Source organism: Caloenas nicobarica, chromosome 1 (assembly GCF_036013445.1).
Source record: "Caloenas nicobarica isolate bCalNic1 chromosome 1, bCalNic1.hap1, whole genome shotgun sequence".
NCBI classification, from domain to species: domain Eukaryota; kingdom Metazoa; phylum Chordata; class Aves; order Columbiformes; family Columbidae; genus Caloenas; species Caloenas nicobarica.
Window position 1 is genome coordinate 106,995,011 of NC_088245.1, and position 18,927 is coordinate 107,013,937.

At 42.0% G+C, this 18,927-nt stretch overlaps 1 protein-coding gene across 1 annotated transcript in view; it reads left to right on the forward strand.

Moving 5' to 3' along the window:
- The window catches only part of REPS2 (RALBP1 associated Eps domain containing 2), a 105,338-nt gene that overhangs the window by 26,147 nt on the left and 60,264 nt on the right, over positions 1-18,927 (forward strand). The window contains exons 2-5 of the mRNA XM_065658396.1: positions 10,309-10,432; positions 13,324-13,472; positions 14,965-15,088; positions 17,830-17,927. Of these exons, the coding sequence (XP_065514468.1) occupies positions 10,309-10,432; positions 13,324-13,472; positions 14,965-15,088; positions 17,830-17,927 (495 nt within the window). The remainder of the gene's footprint in view (positions 1-10,308; positions 10,433-13,323; positions 13,473-14,964; positions 15,089-17,829; positions 17,928-18,927) is intronic.

Consider the following 18,927-nt stretch of genomic DNA (forward strand, 5'->3'; position numbering starts at 1 on the left):
TAAGAGTTTTTCTGGGAGGAAACCTGAAGGACAGCTCAGTGTGCTTGCAGTTGGCAGTGCTACTGCTGCTTGTGGACTAAAGAGCTTGGCCAAAATGAGGTCAACTATTGACGGCGGCCAAAAAGAGAGTTTCGATTATTGCCTTTCCCAGCGGCCAGAGTGACTGCATCTGAGCCATCTCCGCCGATGGCTTTTTAGTTTCCCAGACTGCCTCGTTAGTTGGGGTAAATTCCTGTGTGCCAGATTTCAAACAGCAGAAATCTGTGTTTAGATGGAAACTTTAAAGCCAAAAGATTCTTAATTTCCTCACAGGCCTTGTATTGTAGGGACATAAGCTGCCACTGAAATGTAAAAATGTAAACAAATGTTTTTCTGTAATCTTTCTATCAACTTGAGGTATCCTCTGTGTTCAGTCTCCTGTCATCTACAAGAAATTTGATCCCTCAGCGGTACAGTAAGTTAAACTGTGGCCCATGGGGCTCAGCATCTGAATCTCGTGTCCTCATGTGGAGGGGAAGCAAATGAGGTGCCTCATTCCATTGTGATCCGAGATGATATAAGGAGCGGCTGAGGGAGCTGGGGCTGTTCAGCCTGGAGAAAAGGAGGCTGAGGGGAGACCTGATCGCTGTCTGCAACTGCCTGAAAGGAGGTTGTGGCATGGAGGGGGTTGGCCTCTTCTCCCAAGTAACAAGTGATAGGACGAGAGGAAATGGCCTCAAGTTGTGCCAGGGGAGGTTTAGGTTGGATATTAGGAAAAAATTGCTCACAGAAAGGGTTGTCAGGCATTGGAACAGGCTTCCCAGGGCAGTGGTGGAGTCACCATCCCCGGAGGTGTTTAAAAGATGCGTAGATGAGGTTCTTAGGGACATAGTTTAGTGCTAGAGTTAGGTTATGTTTGGACTCGATGATCCTGAGGGTCTCCTCCAACTGAAATGATTCTATGGTGAATTTATTTACATCTAATTTGACTCAGATGTGTGACTGGACACATCAGGACTGCGATGGTGGCTGGAGAGGTTGTGTCCTGTCAACAAGTAGAAGTGTACCCGCTGAGAAGAAAAGGCCGTTTGCCTTCCAAAATAAGTAGACAAATGTTTTTGCCTGGATATGTAAAGATAACAGCAATTGTCATGAGGTTTTCTGTTGGTTGCTCTTGGTACGCTTTCAGCTGTGAAAACGCCTACAAATGGAACAGATCATAAAGTTGTCCTGGCATAGCATCTGAGAGTGAAACTCCTGAAGTATTTCCTTGTAGTTGCAAAGAAATGTGGAAATAATAAGGCAGCTGTTGTAGCGGCAGCAGCAGATGGCTACGGTACCATCTGTGGGCAGTCCTGTAGACCTCTCAATGGTGATGGCAAGTTAAAATAGCTTTGTTTTCTGGGATTCACTCCTGGCAATGCAGTGCACTTGGACAGAATGAAGTCTTTAAACATTGCCATTGAGTGATAAAGGAAAGAAAGATTTAACTGAAAAGGTCCATATTTTGGGTAGCTTTGGCTTGAGTGTATTTGCAAGCATTTCTATTATTTTTTCTTAGGTGCTAAGAGAGTTCCCAAATTTGAGAATGTATTTTCATTGCCTGTTAAGAAAATGTTGTGGTATATCCACAGGAGATGTTATCTGCTTGCTGCTAAGCTCAAAGCTTGTCACTTTTTCAGCTGTTTCAAGTTACTTTTTGCACCTTAGGTGAGTTTGAGCTTCTTTATGGATGATGGGGGGGGGGTGTAGAATTTTCACTGTTACTTATACCAAAGCCTTTTATGATGATATTTTAACATGAGAACAAAAAAGAGTTGTATTGCTGGGCTTCCCAAGTTAGCTCATTTGTTGACAAGTAAGTCACAACAAATAGTTTGTTATTAATAGCTTCTTCAGAGAGTAAGGTAAATCCCACCTAACAACATGTTATTATGTAAAAAAAGGAAGTGGACTTTTCTGTAGTACACATTTGTATTGTATGAGTAATGCTCAAATTGAATTTTGACTTAAGGAAAGAAAATTACTTCAACCCAAACCAATGGGGCTTGGTTTTTTTCTGAAAAAAAATCGTTGACTTCTCAGTCTGTGGAGTGTTAAGAGACTGATTTGACAAAAGGTAGTATAAAGATGGTCTGTATGAATAAAAAACTGCAAGATTAAGTCAAATGTTTTTAAGCAGGCTTGAGGAGTCTTGCATTATAAACGACTTCGTGTTCTGTTATAAAATGTCGGTTGTTTTTTTTTAAAAAAAACCTCAGAGTATGTATTTTAATCTGCAGTCTGAATGGCAGCAATGGAGGGACCATTCTTTCTGTGTAAGAAAGATTTTGACAGATTGAGGAAACCTCTCCTGTTAAGGTTTAATTGATAAGACTGAGCTTCAAGTTACATTTATTTTCAGTTTTTTATATACACAGAGTGTTTTGAATGGATTTTAAAAATAAACATGTTGAAACACATCGGAGTTCAGAGTAAATGTCTATCTAAATAATGAAATCAAGCTTATAAGTGAGTGTCATATTTTAAGTCAGAAAAAATGTGCTCTCAAGATGAAAACATGCTAATGGAAATGCTGCTTGTGTGAAGTGTTCCTTGAAATAATTAACAGCTTGGTTGCTGAAGTGATCTAAAATGATAAAAACACAAGGGTGGACTGCCTTTCTCCGAAATGTGTCCTTGTTAAAAACAGTGTTGTTCTTCAACATTCCTGTGATCATCCTGTATTTTCATTCCCAAAGGGGGCTGGTGCAGCTCCTGTGCAAAACGCGGCATTTGCACTTGAGCTGGAGAGGAACTCTCTCCGTTCACTCTCACTAGTAGTAAGGCTTAGGTACTGTTTTCAGTTCAGCCTCCAGAAAATGAAAGTTTTAGGGACGCGTGCATATTTTGGTTGGCTCAGTGCCAGTCCTGGCCGAATTCCAGTGTGGATGGTTCAATCCTGCCTCCATCAAGCTCCACTTGCAGTGGCAGTGGCTTGGGGATGAGGGGGCTCCGGGATCACGGCTCTGCTGAGTGGGCAGGAGTTGGAGGGTCTGGGTTCTCTTCTCTCATGTCCTGGACCTTTGATGTGCTATGTCCCTAAATAAGTTCTCGGGATAGAAGAGGTGAGCAAGAAAATGAACAGAAATCCTTGGAATTACTCCTGGCTTTAAAGAAGTATATTTGCAATGTATAAAATGTAGAGTATTAACCATCTGTAGGATGGGCTTTATGAAGCTCACATTGCATGTCCAAGAGAGTGAAAAGCTCTCGGCAGGGACACGCGTCAGAAGAAATTCAGATAAGCCCTGTAGAAGCTTCCTGCAATCTACTTGTTTGGGTGGGGTGACAGCTCTGTATGTTCCATTTGACTTGGGACATGATGCATATTCTCTTGCTTCTACAGTAAGATTTGAAAAGCAGGTAAAACAGCCGTAACCAAATTCTTCATACTCTGCAGATTTCTGTGGGATTTCAGTGTGATTTTGGCAAGGCTGTGTATGCAGCATTTCAGAGAGTGACCTGCTGAATATCTGCATTTCCATATCCAGATGCTGAGGAACTGATTATCTGCAAGGAATGCAAAGCAGTTCAGTGAATAAGTAGACTCATACTTTTATAAAAATCTGTACTGTCTGTTGCTATCCTTATGCTGAGTTTTTAATCTGGAGTAACGTGTTTTCAGGCTCTTCATTCTTGTGTTCCAAGTGTAATAAGCTTTAAAATTTCACTCATAATCCTATACAAATTTATTGGCACAGGCTGTATTTATTGACCTGGAGAGTTTTTTATATGATTTTTATACAGACTAGTGAATATGAAACACAGGTAGAAAAATTTTAGGTGGATCAATGCTGTTCTTCGACCATTCGCTTTCTAAATGGTGAGAAGGAAAATGCAAGGAGGCTTGAAAAGAATTTGCCTCGTCTCTTTCACCCCTGCAGGCTTTTTGCACACTCCTAAAGGCATGTGTTTACTGAAGATGATGCTAGGTTTTTCTTTTGAAGGGAAGACAGAATGAATTATCAGCAAATGTACGTAACAACCTCTGACCCAATTCTGTAGGCACTGCTGTCAAGAAAATAATTTACTTGGCATGGAGACTGTCAGGTATTTCTCTGGAATGGTGATTCTTACAGCTCCCAATAAGACTGTCATGAGATGAAAGTGTCCACCTTTTCCACATCATGTGTAGATAAAAGATTTATTAGCATTTGTATGTTAATGACAGAAGGTTGAGCTTAGAGGATGGGATTTCTTTCAGGTATACTTTAACACTTTTTAAGTATTAGCATGCATCAGCAGCCTTTATTCCCTGGCAGAGTTTTTCTAGGCGACACTCCTTAATAATTGAAATCTTTTGATTAACAATGCTGACTCACGTATCTTGGTAGCTGCACAATTCAGATCAATATTTTTTGTAACTTGCGGTATGCTGGCATTGCCAGCCTTCCTCCTTGAAGAGAAACGCCGCGTGATTCACACTCTTGAGTTTCTGTGGGCACCTGCAGCTGCCTGCGGTCAGGAACAGGAGAGAGGACTTAACCGACCCTTGCACTGGCCGAGTATTGACCACCCTGCTCCTGCCCTGCCTGTGCACAGGACTCTTTAGTGATTGAAAACAGCTGTGGGGGTTGGTTGGTTGGTTTGTTTGTTTTTAACCTCTGCTTGGGGCTGGATTTTTCTAGTATCTAAAATACTTCTGCTGGTTAGGCTTCGATGTGAGACTTACGAGTTGTTTGAAAATGGTTTTAGCGTTTTGTTTCACACGAAGCGTGCACTGACTTGTGAGCCTTGTAGTTCTCGGTTTTGGCATAAAATGTTCTGCTTGGAGCCGTTGGAAATGCGTTTCCCTGTCCCTGAAGTGAGGTGCTTTCCCCCTGGATGTGCAAAGGTGCGACAGCACGTGGAGCCCTGGCGCAGGCAGATGTCAGTGGTTCTGGGTCGTGCCAGGAGGAGGGAGTTTGGGGAAATCCTTGGGGTGCTGTGGGGAGGTTTTTGCCTCGCGGATGTTATTGCTCTCTGCTGCTTTTACCACTGCGTTAGCTAAGCTGCTAAGCCTTGGCAGTTTCAGTCGCTTGCCTTGCAATTTAAAACCGTGGTATTCTGTAATGTAAAGCGATGATCATGCAGAGCTCGAACGGTCAGAACGTTTTGTAGTTAGGTCTTCAAAAATACGCTATGTATGTGTTGTCTTGTGTATCATAAACTGAGCCATTTTAAATTCCTTTTATTTTGAGTGTTGGAACTGCACTTGCTTGGAATAGCAAGTAAGCAAGTAAGCATTACAGGTGATGTTTAAAAAAAGCCCCTCTAAAATAGATAAAACTTCTGGGTTTGAAAGATAAGAGGGCAGAATAAAATAGTTACAGAAATACCCCTGTTATGAAGGAGCAGAGCTGAAGAGCCTAATCCATAGCAGAGGCCCTTCCTCTGCACAGCTGGGTACGTCACTGCTCCAGCAGCACGTTCCTGTTGCCTTCCCAGTCAGGAATCCTCCTGGATCCGGGATGTCAAAAGTTTCTTACTTCGCTTTAAATAATGAAGAGATAGATATGTAGCCTGGGGCTCCAGGTAGTGTTAGACATCTGAACAATGATTTGTTCAGAAAGAAATACCTGTTTAAGAATGTAGCAAAACTCGTCTGTAACAAGCAGATCAAAGACTCTGTAAACACAATTTTTTTTTAAAAAAAAAAAAAGGCAAGTGGGTCAGGTGAATGACAAAATTCTGAGATAAGCTGTTGATAAGCCACCACTTCAAATATTTGTCTTTCAAACAGTTACAAGAGGGTGGTTGATCCAGAAGGGAGGCCGGGGTTGCTTAGTGGTTTTGCTCTGAGCTGTGGCATTGCGGCCGCTCACCCTCCGGAGAGTGCTGGGCCAGGTGTGCATTGGGGGACAGCAGAAGCTTTTCAGCACATTCCTTAAAGCGCAGAGGCATTTGATGATCTGGAAAATCTTTCTACCTCATTATAGCATGGGCAAGGACAAGTAAAAAAAAATGTGCTTTCTGGGGTTAGGCTGAGGTGGAAGGTGCAGCCAAAAAATTTCCTTTAATGTAGGAGCCAGTGATGCTTATTTTCTTTTTCTTTCCAAATGAGTTGAGTATGCCTTCAGCTTGTGTGTGTTCTTCACAGACTCTAACAACGTGCATGTAGATTTGAGTGCCTTTGGGCTGGGTTTGCCCACAGATGACAGGCAGTGACAGGGGGGCAGAATGGACAAAAACTGCACCAGCTGGTTGTAGATGATGCTGTAGCAGCATTAATGGCTAAATGAAAAAGCAAAAATCCAAGCTCTGCCTTTTCTTTACAGCTGAAAACCTTTGCTTTGAGGCGGCAGGATGGTCATCTCGGCCTGCCCATAGGATTATGGAACAGTTGTTCCTGATTTTACCTCTTTTTCTACTTAGAGGAAACAAACTTGAGCTCTAGGCTCATGTTTAGTTCCTGAAATTTAGCTCTTGCAATGTAATTTAGACCTGCCCAGGGTGTTTGAGAGGTCAGTGCTCTTGGAGACTGCAGTGGAAACTTGTTTTGGAGAGAACTGGGGAGAGCTGGAACAATATCAGATTGTGCTGGGAAAAGCTGCTTCATGTGGGATGTCTTCAAGGAGCAATTACAAAAATAACACTCACTGTCAGCCGATAGAGCAGAGCGGTGAGTGGATAATAAAGACAAAAATCTGCTTTGTGTTCCAACATCTCAAGATGTAAAGCTTTGCTGTTAGAAGTTTGCATGGAGATAGTAATTTAAAACAGCCACCCTTCTGAAGAGCTCATAGCTACATTTTAAATTTTAATGTTGATGAGTTGGAAGTTTGTTTTTTGTTTTTAAAGAGTATATATTTTTATAACCATAGAAAAACTTCTAGCCTGTCAGAAGGGTGTGCAGGCATCCAGATCTTGCCCTTTCCCCACCTTCTTATGGCTGCTGGTTAGGGAAGTTGGTGTGATTTATGTACAGAACGTGTGTTTTAAGGCTACCTGCTGAAATCCCATTGAACTGAAGGGTGCTGTTGCAGAACTGACTGAGAACAAACATGAGATAGACACTACAGCTTACCATCCTTCTCTGAAAAGTGTTGTTATCACATGTTGTACAAAATGAACTTTTTTTCCCATAATTGGCAAATGACTTGCGAAATTTTCATATAAGCAGTTACACCTTCAGCAAATTTAAGCTCACTTTTAATCCACGCAGCATTGTGTTCTTGCCTTGCAAACAGGTAAATTTTTGACTAATTCTGTTTATCGTCCTGAGGTTAGGTTTGGCAAGCAACATCTGTAACCTGCCACCATGAAAAATTATTTCCAACGTGTTCTTCATTAAACTTTTCTGCAATATTCAGCTGTCACTTGAGGTTTACAGTTTTCTGCTGATGATTTAAAAATTGCAATGAAAATTGACTGTCAATACTTCTGTATTAAAATCCCTTGAAGTATCAAGGTATGCAAGCTGTTTTGATTTATTATACATGTGTCTGTTTAGCAGTGTATGAATAGAAAATATCAGTTCTTTCTTTGCTAACTTGCTGAAAAGTATGCAACCCCAACTGACAACAGGAAAGGATAGAAAGAATTTGTTTTTAAACATCAGTTGAATGAAAGCAGAACTGATGTTTCCCCTGTATTTCAGAGGATGTTTTCAAATATCTTAGTTTCAAAGTGTTCTCTTTTTCATTGGAGAGTCTAGTTTCAGCTTGAAAAAATACCATGTCACGTTCATGTACTATGGCCTTAGTTCTCATGGGTCTTGGAGTCTGTCGCACAAACAAGCTTAATTTCAGTATTGCATATCACTGAATGTAATCTGCCCATCAAGAGGCTGTGTGCACTGACCCTGCAAAAGGTAAAACAGGAAAACAAAAAGATAATGTAGTATTTCAGTTTAAGCTGCTGGGGAAGTTTGAGCAGGCAGCATGTTGTGAGGAATTAATTTTGGATAGAGGCTAATCTGCTGCCTACCTCTGTGGTTGCTGGAGCCAGGGGCTGCTCCCATGAGCAGGGTCCTGATGCAGGCAGCACAAAATGCTGTCTGGAAGGAACCCAAGATCCTCCTCTTTAACTGTACAAGGAACTTGATAAGAGTAAATGCTTGTACCTGCAATCAATCTATATGAACACCTGCAATTAATTGTGTAATAAATTTGGCTACCCTGTCAGCTTGCGTCTTTTGCTCTGGGCCACTAACAAAGAGATCTGGAATTAGTTACACAAATAACACAGAGGAGCCTGTGCCTGCAGAAGATGTTTCTGTTGTTACCACTAAAGAGCAAAATTACAGCGAGGCAGTTGCAGGTTCATTGGCTGTAAGTGTGCTTGAGGAAACAACGCTGCATCTTTGAAAGATGGTATATCCTTGATAAAAATTTGTAGTCCGCTCGATGACGGAATCACAGATTTCTGTGATTTCTGTGAAATGGTCCTGATGCTCTGCCCAGGCCTCCCAAAACAGGGTGGGTATGGTGGTCGGCTCTCCTGGTGGCAGGGCCAGGTCGCGAGCAGGCGGGCTGCTGTCAGGGGACCCACTGGTGCCGTGGGGACCCTACAGTGGGCAGGGTGTCTCCCTGTGGCAATGGGAAGCCCTCTGCAACCCTGGGGTCTGCACTGTGCCATCCATGGAGGTGGATGCAATGTGCTTGGCTCCCTCCCGCATCTCGGACGGGTCGCAGCTCTCCGTTCAGGAGCGCCCCTCCACCTGCTTCTCGTCCCCAGCACGCTCACATTTTCAATCGTGCTTTGGCACAATCTCTCTCAAGCACGTGCCAAGTGCCTTGTATTCCCACCAGACAATAAAAGAGGTAAGGGGTGACGGGTGGAGTAAAAAGAAAAAAAAAGCCAGAGTGACTTCAGAAAAACGATATGTAGAGGAAGGGGAATGGCAAATGCCGCTGGTTAATTGAAGTTGTCCACATGCAGAGAATCAATCTCTTTTCATCAAGCGGTAAGAGGAAAAAAAAAGCTTCTTGACATATCTCGCGATTAAGGAATTAAGCCATACATCTCTGAAACTCGCAGGAAGAGAAGGAAGCCAGAGCTGACTCAGTCAAAGCAGAAGCCACATCCAGAGGAGAATTTGCTTGAAGATAATTCTTTGATTAGTAAGAATTATCATTCTAAAACATTTATTTTTTTCAGTAATTGTTTCACCACTATGTGCGTATATGTGTATATATTTACATGGCCTCATGCTGTGCCACGGGAGGTTTAGACTGAGTATTAGGAAAAAATTCTTCAAGGAAGGGGTTGTCAGGCATTGGAACAGGCTGCCCAGGGAAGTGGTGAAGTCACCATCCCTAGAGCTGTTTAAAAGACTTTTAAATGAGGTTCTTAGGGACATGGTTTAGTGCCACAGTTAGCTCATGGTTGGACTCGATGGTCCTGAGGGTCTCTTCCAACTGAAATGATTCTATGATTCTACATATAAAAATAAATTAGAAAAACCAGACTATTCATTTGTGCTATTTGTTTATACACATGACATAGGAATACTTTCTGCCATGCTGTTGTAGCTTGGGAGCAACCCACGAAGAACCAGCACAGCTCTACTGTCATCCTGCACAGAGGCGATGAACCTTGCCAGCCAGGAGATCTTGCTGGGTGTATTTTCAGGAAAACAATTTGCGGCTTCCTTTTACATCTGGGGGGAATGGGCCTTTGTTCTAACCTCAGCATCCAGCTGAGGTTCGTTTGTGAACATTTGGGAGCTCTGTGCATGGGAGAACTGGCGCCTGTGCTTAAAACCTGCTGATAGCTCTTGTTTGTGTAGCTGTTGTTTGAGCGTGTGAATGTGGAGCTATTTGCTTCATAGAGGTGGCTGACTAAAGCTAGCGGTGAAGTATATGTAGAAATTAAGCTTCAGTACTGTGACTGTGTTCATTTTTCACAGAGAAAAGTTGTGATCAAGCAGTGCGATGGGCTATTTCTTGTGTTGCGCCTATGTTCCAGTTACAGTAATTGTCTGAACTGTTGTAAGGGCTAATATTAAATACAATTTTCTGTGACTACCATAGCATCTGTGATGGAAATGTTTTACTGGACAGTGTACTTAACAAGTTATAATTTCTCCTGCTATTAAAATCATACATAGAGTGAAAACCTGTAAGTTGTTTTAGAATAGCAGTGTCACTCAGGAATACTTCTGAAAAGCTTAGCAACTACTCGTCTCTGATATACTAAGGGGAATGCGATGAGGCAGCAATGTCCTGAGTCAAAACAGATACACTTAATAGAAAACTTTAAATACAAAGCATTTTGCATTTTTAAATTTGTTTGTGTAGAGGTGTTTACATTCCCTAGAAGAGTGAAAGGCATTTAACCAACAATGTGTCTCTTCTCTCTTAGATTACAGAAGTTTGTGGAGCCAAGCGTGTGGGTTATTTTGGTCCTACTCAGTTTTATATTGCTTTGAAGTTAATTGCGGCAGCACAGTCAGGGTTCCCAGTACGGATTGAGAGCATTAAGAATGGTAAGTAGGAAATTTTGCTTGCAGTGCTGTGCACTTGTTTGTCACTTTCTTTAATGCTTGTCAGCTCTCTGAGGTGTTAAACTTTTCTTCTAATGTGTCTGTGAAATAATTGCATTTTGAGGAGCAGAGAAAGAGTAGAAGGTAACGTTATGTTTTCTAAGTGAATGGTAGAAAATTGCAGTGAATTACGTGTATGGCAAAGCAGAGATGACATCCCCCTCTGGAAAAGGCATTTAACCAAAGGAATGGCACGAATGGCAGCTGATCAGTGCTGCGGATGCATTTCTCTCTTGCCTTCAGCTTCTAATCTTGACAGCTGTCCAGAGTGGGAGCTGATAGCTGCTTCGGGTGGAGGCATGTAGTGGGGGACATGGACAGGTCAGGGGTCCACCTGTGCTTGCGATGCTCATCTGTTTTAGCAAATAATTCTGCTGAAATAAATGGGTAGTGATGACAAAATCATGCTTCCTATCAGTAGGTATGAAAACATGTATTAGGTGTAATTTAACACATCTTTGTTCTTCCCAATGAAGTGACAGTAATGTTAAATGTACCATTTTTGATGGAGAAAAATGCTGCTTAAAAGAGGCTTATCACACTCAAATGATGAAGAGAGAAAGCCAGGTCCCTTTTAGCTGTGACTAAATGGAAGGAACTTGATGTTCTTGCCTTGGTGATGCATGCTCTGCCTCAGCGGGGCACAGACTTCAGAACACATGACTTTTCACTTGGGCTTGAGCCTGAACAGGTTTGAACCTTTAGCTCCCATATCCCAGATGGGCATTTGGACCGAGTTGCGAGGCCGTGCTCCAGGCAAGGTGCTTGTCACCATCGCACTGAAGGCAGCGGTGCAGCCAGCCACGAGGTCGGAGAGGAGGTAGGAAAGGCAGGACCTACCCATAGCCTCGCAATTGTGTCACTCTGCCCACCACAGTTTCTGCTCTGCTGTCCTTGCTAATGGCAAAAAAAAGTAAAAATAACTTGTATTACAAGGCACAGGGAGGGGGCTCCCAGGTCTTCCCCATCCCAGGGTGGGAAGCTGGGCTAGCAAGCACAGAGTGGTTGGAAGGGACCTCTGGAAATCATCCAGTCCAACCCACCTGCTAAAGCAGGTTCACCTAGAGTAGATCACCCAGGAGTGTGTCCAGGCAGGTTTTGAATGTCTCCAGAGGAGACTCCACAACCTCTCTGGGCAGCCTGTTCCAGGGCTCTGGCACCCTCGAAGTAAAGAAGTTTCTCCTCATATTCAGATGGAACCTCCTGTGCTTCAGTCTGTGCCCATTGCCCCTCATCCTGTCATGGGGCACCACTAAAAGGAGTCTGGTCACATCCTCTTTGACACTCACCCTTGAGATATTTATGAGCATTGGTGAGATCCCCTCTCAGCCTTCTCTTCTCCAGGCTGAACAGACCCAGCTGTCTCAGTCTCTCCTCATAAGAAAGACATTCCAGACCCCTCACATCTTTGTAGCCCTCTGTTGGACTCCCTCCAGTAATTCCTTGTCCTTCTTAAACTGGGGAGCCCAGAACTGGACACGGGACTCCAGATTTGGCCTCACCAGGGCAGAGTAGAGGGGGAGGATAACTTCCCTTGACCTGCTGGTTGCTCTCTTCTTAATGCACCCCAGGATACCATTGGCCTTCTTGGCCACAAGGGCACATTGTTGGCTCATGGTCAACCTGTTGTCGACCAGGACTCCCAGGTCCGTCCCCACAGTGCTGCTTTCCAGCAGGTTCACCCCTAACCTGTACTGATGCAGACCTGTGTGAGCTGAGCTCCAGCAGCACAGAGCTCCCGACCAAGTGGAGTGGATTGGGTGCAGCTGTCACGGTTTGGTTTGGTGCCTCTCCAGCAAGGGGGTTTAAACCAGGGGTGAAGTGGGGCGACCTGGATTTGTCTGTCAATCTTCCTTACAGACAGCTCGTGCACTCTCTTGCATTACTGTCCTTTTTAAGGATGTTAATTTGGAAACAAACAAACAACAACAACAAAACAAACAATCAAAAAACCCAGCAAAACCCAACAAACTGAATTAAAAACCTGAACTGAGATTTACTGTGTATGTTTTACAACTCCAAATAATCCACAAATCTGAGTGAAGAAGAGTACTTGCAGTCCTCATATTGATATCCTGCTTACTTACTGAAACGCTTCCAGGGCTCATTACCTTTTCTCTTGAAACATATGAGTGCCTTCAGAATCGGGTAAGTAACATGCAGCAAACTCCAACTGATCCGTTTTTCTTCTTGGTAGTAGCTGTAGATGTAAATGATTACAGAGGTGATGTATGGCTTTGCTTGGTTTGGGGCATTCTTTTAATTTTAATTGTATTGATTTTTCAGGGTGATTGTGCACAAAAATAAATGGTGTTTCTTCAAAATAATGGTGAATCATCTTAAAGAGCAACAAAGTGTCACTCGTCTGCTCTGCAGGGCAGACGTGACATGAGACCTTTTGCCACAATCATCTCACCAGACCTTGGTGTGATCTCTGAACCTTACCGTTTTTAATTTGTTCCTTTTATGATGGCAGCATTGAGGATACTGTGATCCTGGCCGAACAGTTCATCAGCCCCAGAGTTTCTGTAGGAAACTATTCTTTTCATTACAGACAACGTTTTGAAGGCAGGAAATGAGTTTGCTGCTTGCTTTAATGGCATGCACAAGGCTTATTTCTTTCTCTTTGCATGGAGAGATTATATATTAAGCTAGAGAATGTAGCTTTGTGTAACCTTTACATTTTTATTAAGATAATATTATCACAGGAGTTCCACACTTATAAATAGTAGGCTTTTATAGATAAACATTTCGTTGGTTGTACAAGACGATACTGCTTAAAGCACTTTTAATGTTCTGTAGTCTCAATTGAATTTTTCTCTCTTTTAATGAAGAATTGCCTCTGCCGCAGTTTGTGGCGCTGAAAAATGACAGTGAAGTACGTTACGGAACTCCAGCAGAACTCCATGGAGTTAAATTCCAGGTTCCACATGCAAGTTTGGAAAAAAATTCCTACAAAAGAACAGATGAAGGGGACAAACAGGTAACAGGCTTTGTCTCCTTCAGGCCACTTTGTCGTTACTTATCCTCCTTTTGGGTCCAGTCCTGTAAATTATTACAGTAACATGGACTTACTCAGTTTTGTGGTACTAGACAGGAGATGAACCCCTGACATGCACGTAATCCCTGTTGGGGCTGTGCTCTGATTTTGATGCATCCCAGTTGCATCCCCGAAGGGAATTTCTCTATGAGGGCTTGTGTAAAGCTGTCAGCCCTGTACTATTCTGTATAAATTCGTTCAGTGTTGTCCTCTTACTTAGTCGACCACTGTTCCTAGGAGAGGAGCAGCAAATAGAAATCTGTGTGAAGCAGAACTGGAAGGCAAGCAGTTTCTCATGGCCAGTATGATCCTTAGTCACGACAGAAATATTGAGTTGGAGAAGAGGTGTTGAATCACGATCCACTATTTCTGGGTGGGGTAAGGCCACCAGGTTTTCTTCCATTCTGATCTCCTCCAGGAGTACTCCAGAAGAAATCTGCTTTTCATTTGTCCTCAGGGAAATATCATCCCAGCACCTGTTGTTCTGAGTTGCCAGTTTAACAAAGCTGTCTAAGGGAGATTTGTACTACCTGTGTTTAGGAATGTTGAGAGTGCTTATTTGGAGACAAGCGGCTTCACAGAGCAACCTTGATTTGCATAATTTTCCCCAGGCCTGACACCTCCTCTTCTGGTACCTTATCAGGTCATGTTGTAAATGCCTGGTGGCAGGCACTTTATCTTCACATAATGTGTGCAGACATTTATCACACGGTGCATTGGCATGAGTGATGATGTTCCCAGCCAGAGGACAGCAAACAGGAATGAACTGATGACAAGATACACGGGTGGAATAACAGGATGAGGAAGAGCACGTCCATGTATCTGCCTGTGTGTACTGACACTGAAGCAGAATGCTGCCCTCAAACCCCTGGCTCCAGCTAGGTTATCTGTCCTGTGTTATATTTTGGTTTTTTTATACAGTAAACTGTTTCAGGATCACGTCCTCTTCTTAAACAATCTGCAAGTCAAGGTAAAGAGAACGCCGTAGGATAGATACACAATAACACCTACAAATCCACAGAGTACTTAAAATACAAATTGAGAGATTTATTTTAATTTTTTGTAGGTGTTTTATATGAAAAATACTCTCCCACAAATAATGCACTCACCCTGTGTTATGTAAATTCAAAGATGCCCACTCACATTAAGCATTCTACGTATGTCTTCAGGCGTCTTTTGAAAGTGAAATACCTTAAGGTGTTCATTGTAAAGCTTCACTATGGCGTTGCCACACTTTACCCCTAGAACGCTCAATACCAGATTGTGTCTTTACCATCTTTTGTTTTTTAAGGAGCCTTTTCCTGGAAAGAAAAGACTTCAGGGAATTAGAGTGTTCACCTTTTCTTTGTACACGTTCAGATTGCCATGCAGGATGACTTGATTGTTTTACTGTTGTCTCAGAATTCCATTTTGTGTTGGTGTGTTTTCAAAATAGGAACCCAAGTCTCCACCGATGTCTCCAATCTGCTCACCTCCTGCTTCTCCATCTACTTACCAGAGAATACCCTTAAGTTATGGATATGGTAAATCAAGAAGTGGGCTGGAGCAGCAGCATGGAGGTAGGATAAAAATTAGGATGTGCACAGTGTATTAAAATATTTTTTTTCCTTCTCTGAAGCATACAAATTTCAAATGCAACTGACAGTCAGCCTAATGATTTAATTTAGACCCGTATTTTGGAAAACAATCATCTAATTTTAATTTGATTGTTCAGTCCTGTTCGCTTTCTGGTAAATTAGATAGATTTATGTGCCATTGTCACAGTTAAATGCTAATACCTGACTTCTGACAAGATTATGTGCAATATATCCCAGTGACAGAGTGTGAATTTTTTCAGAGTGCATGATGGTTTTGGTTTCATTAGAGAGGAAGAAAAAGCCCACTCATGATTGCAGTAGGTGCTACATTATTTTTCAGATGGGCAGTGAATTTTCTTTGCAGGAAAGGATAATTATCCCTCTGGTTTTGTAATGGAAATAACAATAGGAAATGAATGTAAACCAGTCCCGCACTATAAGTTAGACAAAACAGACAAAAATAAGGCACTGCATAGATGCTCTGTCCTTGATCTCACTGCTATTAGAGTAGGTGGCAAACCATTCTGATTTTAGTAAGAGGGTAGTGGGGCAGAAGCCAGTTTTACTAAGGCTTTACAAGCTCCTGTTAATAGTAAGGTGCCTGTTCTCTTCTAATTGCAACATCTGGTGACCAAGAGGGTGGCAACAGTAGGCACCGGTATGTGCCATCCCTCCATCATCCCTCTTGCTTTCAGTTAGTGTGTTTGCAGTGAGTGAGGAGTGGACAATGCTAGTCCTTTAGCTGCTGGCCTTGTTTACAAGTGTGTGAAAACACAGAGCTCTTACAACAATTTGAAACTCACTACAGCCATGATAAGAATGTGCTCAACAATGTCAAGTGACCTTCACATGAAAGTCGTACCAGTCCTGGTTCACAGGCATCCATTTGCCAGTTAGATGAACTTCTGTTTTTTCAGAGGTGGGATTTTTACCCACCCCACCCTTGGCATAACAGATCAAAACAGTGAGGGTTGACTTCTGAAATAAGCAACACTAGCGAGGTTGTCTTCTGGTACAACATATGTCCTGCTCCAGTGAAGGAGACACGTGGCAGATAGCCCACACTCTGAAGAGCCAGGCAGGAGGAGACCATCCGGAGCAGCCGACCCTGTTACCTTGTCATGTGCTCTGCTTTTTTCTGGGACTCTGTCCCAGATCTGTCAGTGCTGTGGGGGGTATTTTGACTGTTGGTTGTGTGGTGGTGTTCCCTTCCCCCCACTCTGAACTTGGTTGCAATGGTAACTTCAGTGAAATTTCTCATGGAGTCAGCAGCAGTAGACGTGGCAGCATCCGATCCAGCTGTCAACTCCTTCTAAAATAGATCATTTGACCACTTGAATTTTTAAGGTGATAAGATCCTAGAGGTATAGAAGGGTATAGTTATTTCCCAGAAAGCAATTAAAGTAAGAGCATAGAGTTTTTCAACATAGCACTAGATGCCTGTCTGGAATAAATCCTCCTACCAAATTGGTTCACAGTGGCAGTAAGCGGGTGAAATTTTATGGCCCATGCTCGACCAAGTGCCAGGCCAGGTGACCTACTGCTTCTTCCTGGCCTTTAAGATTAGGTCCCTTCCAGTTTTCTGAAGAGCACTGGGATCAGGGTATGCATTGGAGATAATTGTGCCACAGCACTGAGCTGGGTGGGATGTTCTGTGCTGCGGGTCCAACCCTGGAACTGGACGATGCGTCTTCAGGGGCAGCCCTTTGCACGACAACCATTACTATAGGCTTCTTGATAGTTTAGGAAGTTTTTTAGGTAGCAAACACACAGCAGTGTGGCCGTGTGCCTAAATCTCCTGTTCCAAGGGCATCTGTATGTTTCCCGACTTCCTTCCCGTGTTGTTTTCTGAAATTAGAAGTTACTTGTACGGGAATAAGAATAGATAGCAATAGAGGATAAGACCACTTAGCAAAGCGAGGGGTTAGGAGTATAATTTTTAAGGTCTTCCTGAGCTAAAAATTTTTAAGGTTTCTCAGCCCTACTTTACATTAGGAGTCTTTTAAGTTCTGTCTATCTAATGCAGATGGTCTTTGTAGTGTTACATTTTAAATAGTCTGGCAGCGGAAGTTTTCAGCTCTGTACGAGTTTGCAAGTGAATTGCCTTTGTGTTTGCAAACTTGACCTATTTTTAAAACATTGTTCTTAAATGTGCAGTTATGTCACCACTTACTATATTTGCTGCAGTGGAACATAAGTGACTTATTTTAGCAAAAGAAGAAGTAATTGTTACTTTTCTTTACTAACTTTACTCCAAATAATGCAAAGTGGTGAGTTGTGTTTTGCTTTTCAACAGAAGTTGGGGAAAGGGGAACAAAAATATGTGGAAAACTAATGATTTGCTGTTTGCTAGCATTGTCAAAGCATTGTTTTTGTAGCTCACTTGAATTATTCTTCTTGTTTGCAAAGCATTCTTGTGGTATTTATATGGCTTTACAAACAGGCTATGTAAATATATATTTCTACATGATGAACAATTATTTCTGTTATCTAGTAATATATAGCTGACAGTTTCTAACAGTAATGTCTGAAGAAGAACGATGTAATGTGAAATACAAGTATGTGGCTGGAATTTTGTTACAGAAGACAAAATGGACTTTGATACTGTGATACTAGGGTCACAAGCTAGATTCTTGACCTCGTGGTATTTAATTATTTCCTTTAGCCTAGTAGAATATTTTTATTATCCTTTCATTTATATACTTTATTTTAAATGTCTGTAGCTCCTTATGAAGTCCGACACTCTACTCACCAGCAAGATGGACCATCATCAGGGAATTATGGAGCCAAACCTGCACTCGCCTGTTCAACTCTTAATCGGGTAATGAATTGCATGTTTTTCTCTAGTAGTACTACTAATAAAACAACAGAGAAATTTTTAAAAAAAAAGGAGGCAGAAGAATTCTCACTTCAAAAGTAAAAAGCATTCTCCATGGTGTTTTTAGACTAGAGGCTGAAGTGTGCTTTTTTAGCATATGGAAAAGAAAAAAACAAAAAAACCCCAAAAAAAACAACAACAAAAAAACCCCAACAACAACAAAAAACAAACAACAAAGCTGATGGAAGGAGAAATTAAAATAAATAATCCAGTTAATTAAATTGCTGAAGCTAAGTAGAATGAGAAGCACCAAATAGCATAGATAGCAAAACTAGACCGAGAGTCTTCAGTTCAAAAGTAAAAAAAGAAAATTGAGGTTATTCTAGCAAAAGTAAAATATTCTCATTTAATATATATGAAGTTTCACAGAGATTCCCACTTGATTTAGAATGCTGTCTTTAACACATGCACAGAATATTCTGGCCTAATAGTCTGCATATTCTTTTTTTTCACCCTAGTTGGGTAAATCGCATCTCAAACAGAATAAATTAATTTCTGGATATTTGTTTGCTGTTATGCGATGGAGCCTATGTTTTCCTGCTGGTTGCAAAAGCAGATATTTCCAACAGTCGAGTATCCTGCTGTGCATTTATTAAGCAAACAGATAGTTTGCCCTAACGAAGGCCAAAGCCCTCCTAAGGGAAAGCTTTTCCTGAATAAGTAGTAGCCAGAGATTCTGTACCTTTTGCCTAGTGCTTAGCACCCCACACCCATAATAAAATGTCACCTGAGCCTCAGGAAAAAATCTATAGGTACTGACACATAATTTGTGCCAACTTGAAATGAATTCGGTTGCATTTGTGTAGTAGCCCTTTGAAATGAAAATTAATTTACAGCTCTATGATGTAGCCTGTTTTGAGGATCTTTTGATGTATTTCAGAACAGGTGTTTGGCATTTGATTCTTAGGAAATGGACAGATATGTCAGAGAAGGGGTTCAGGGG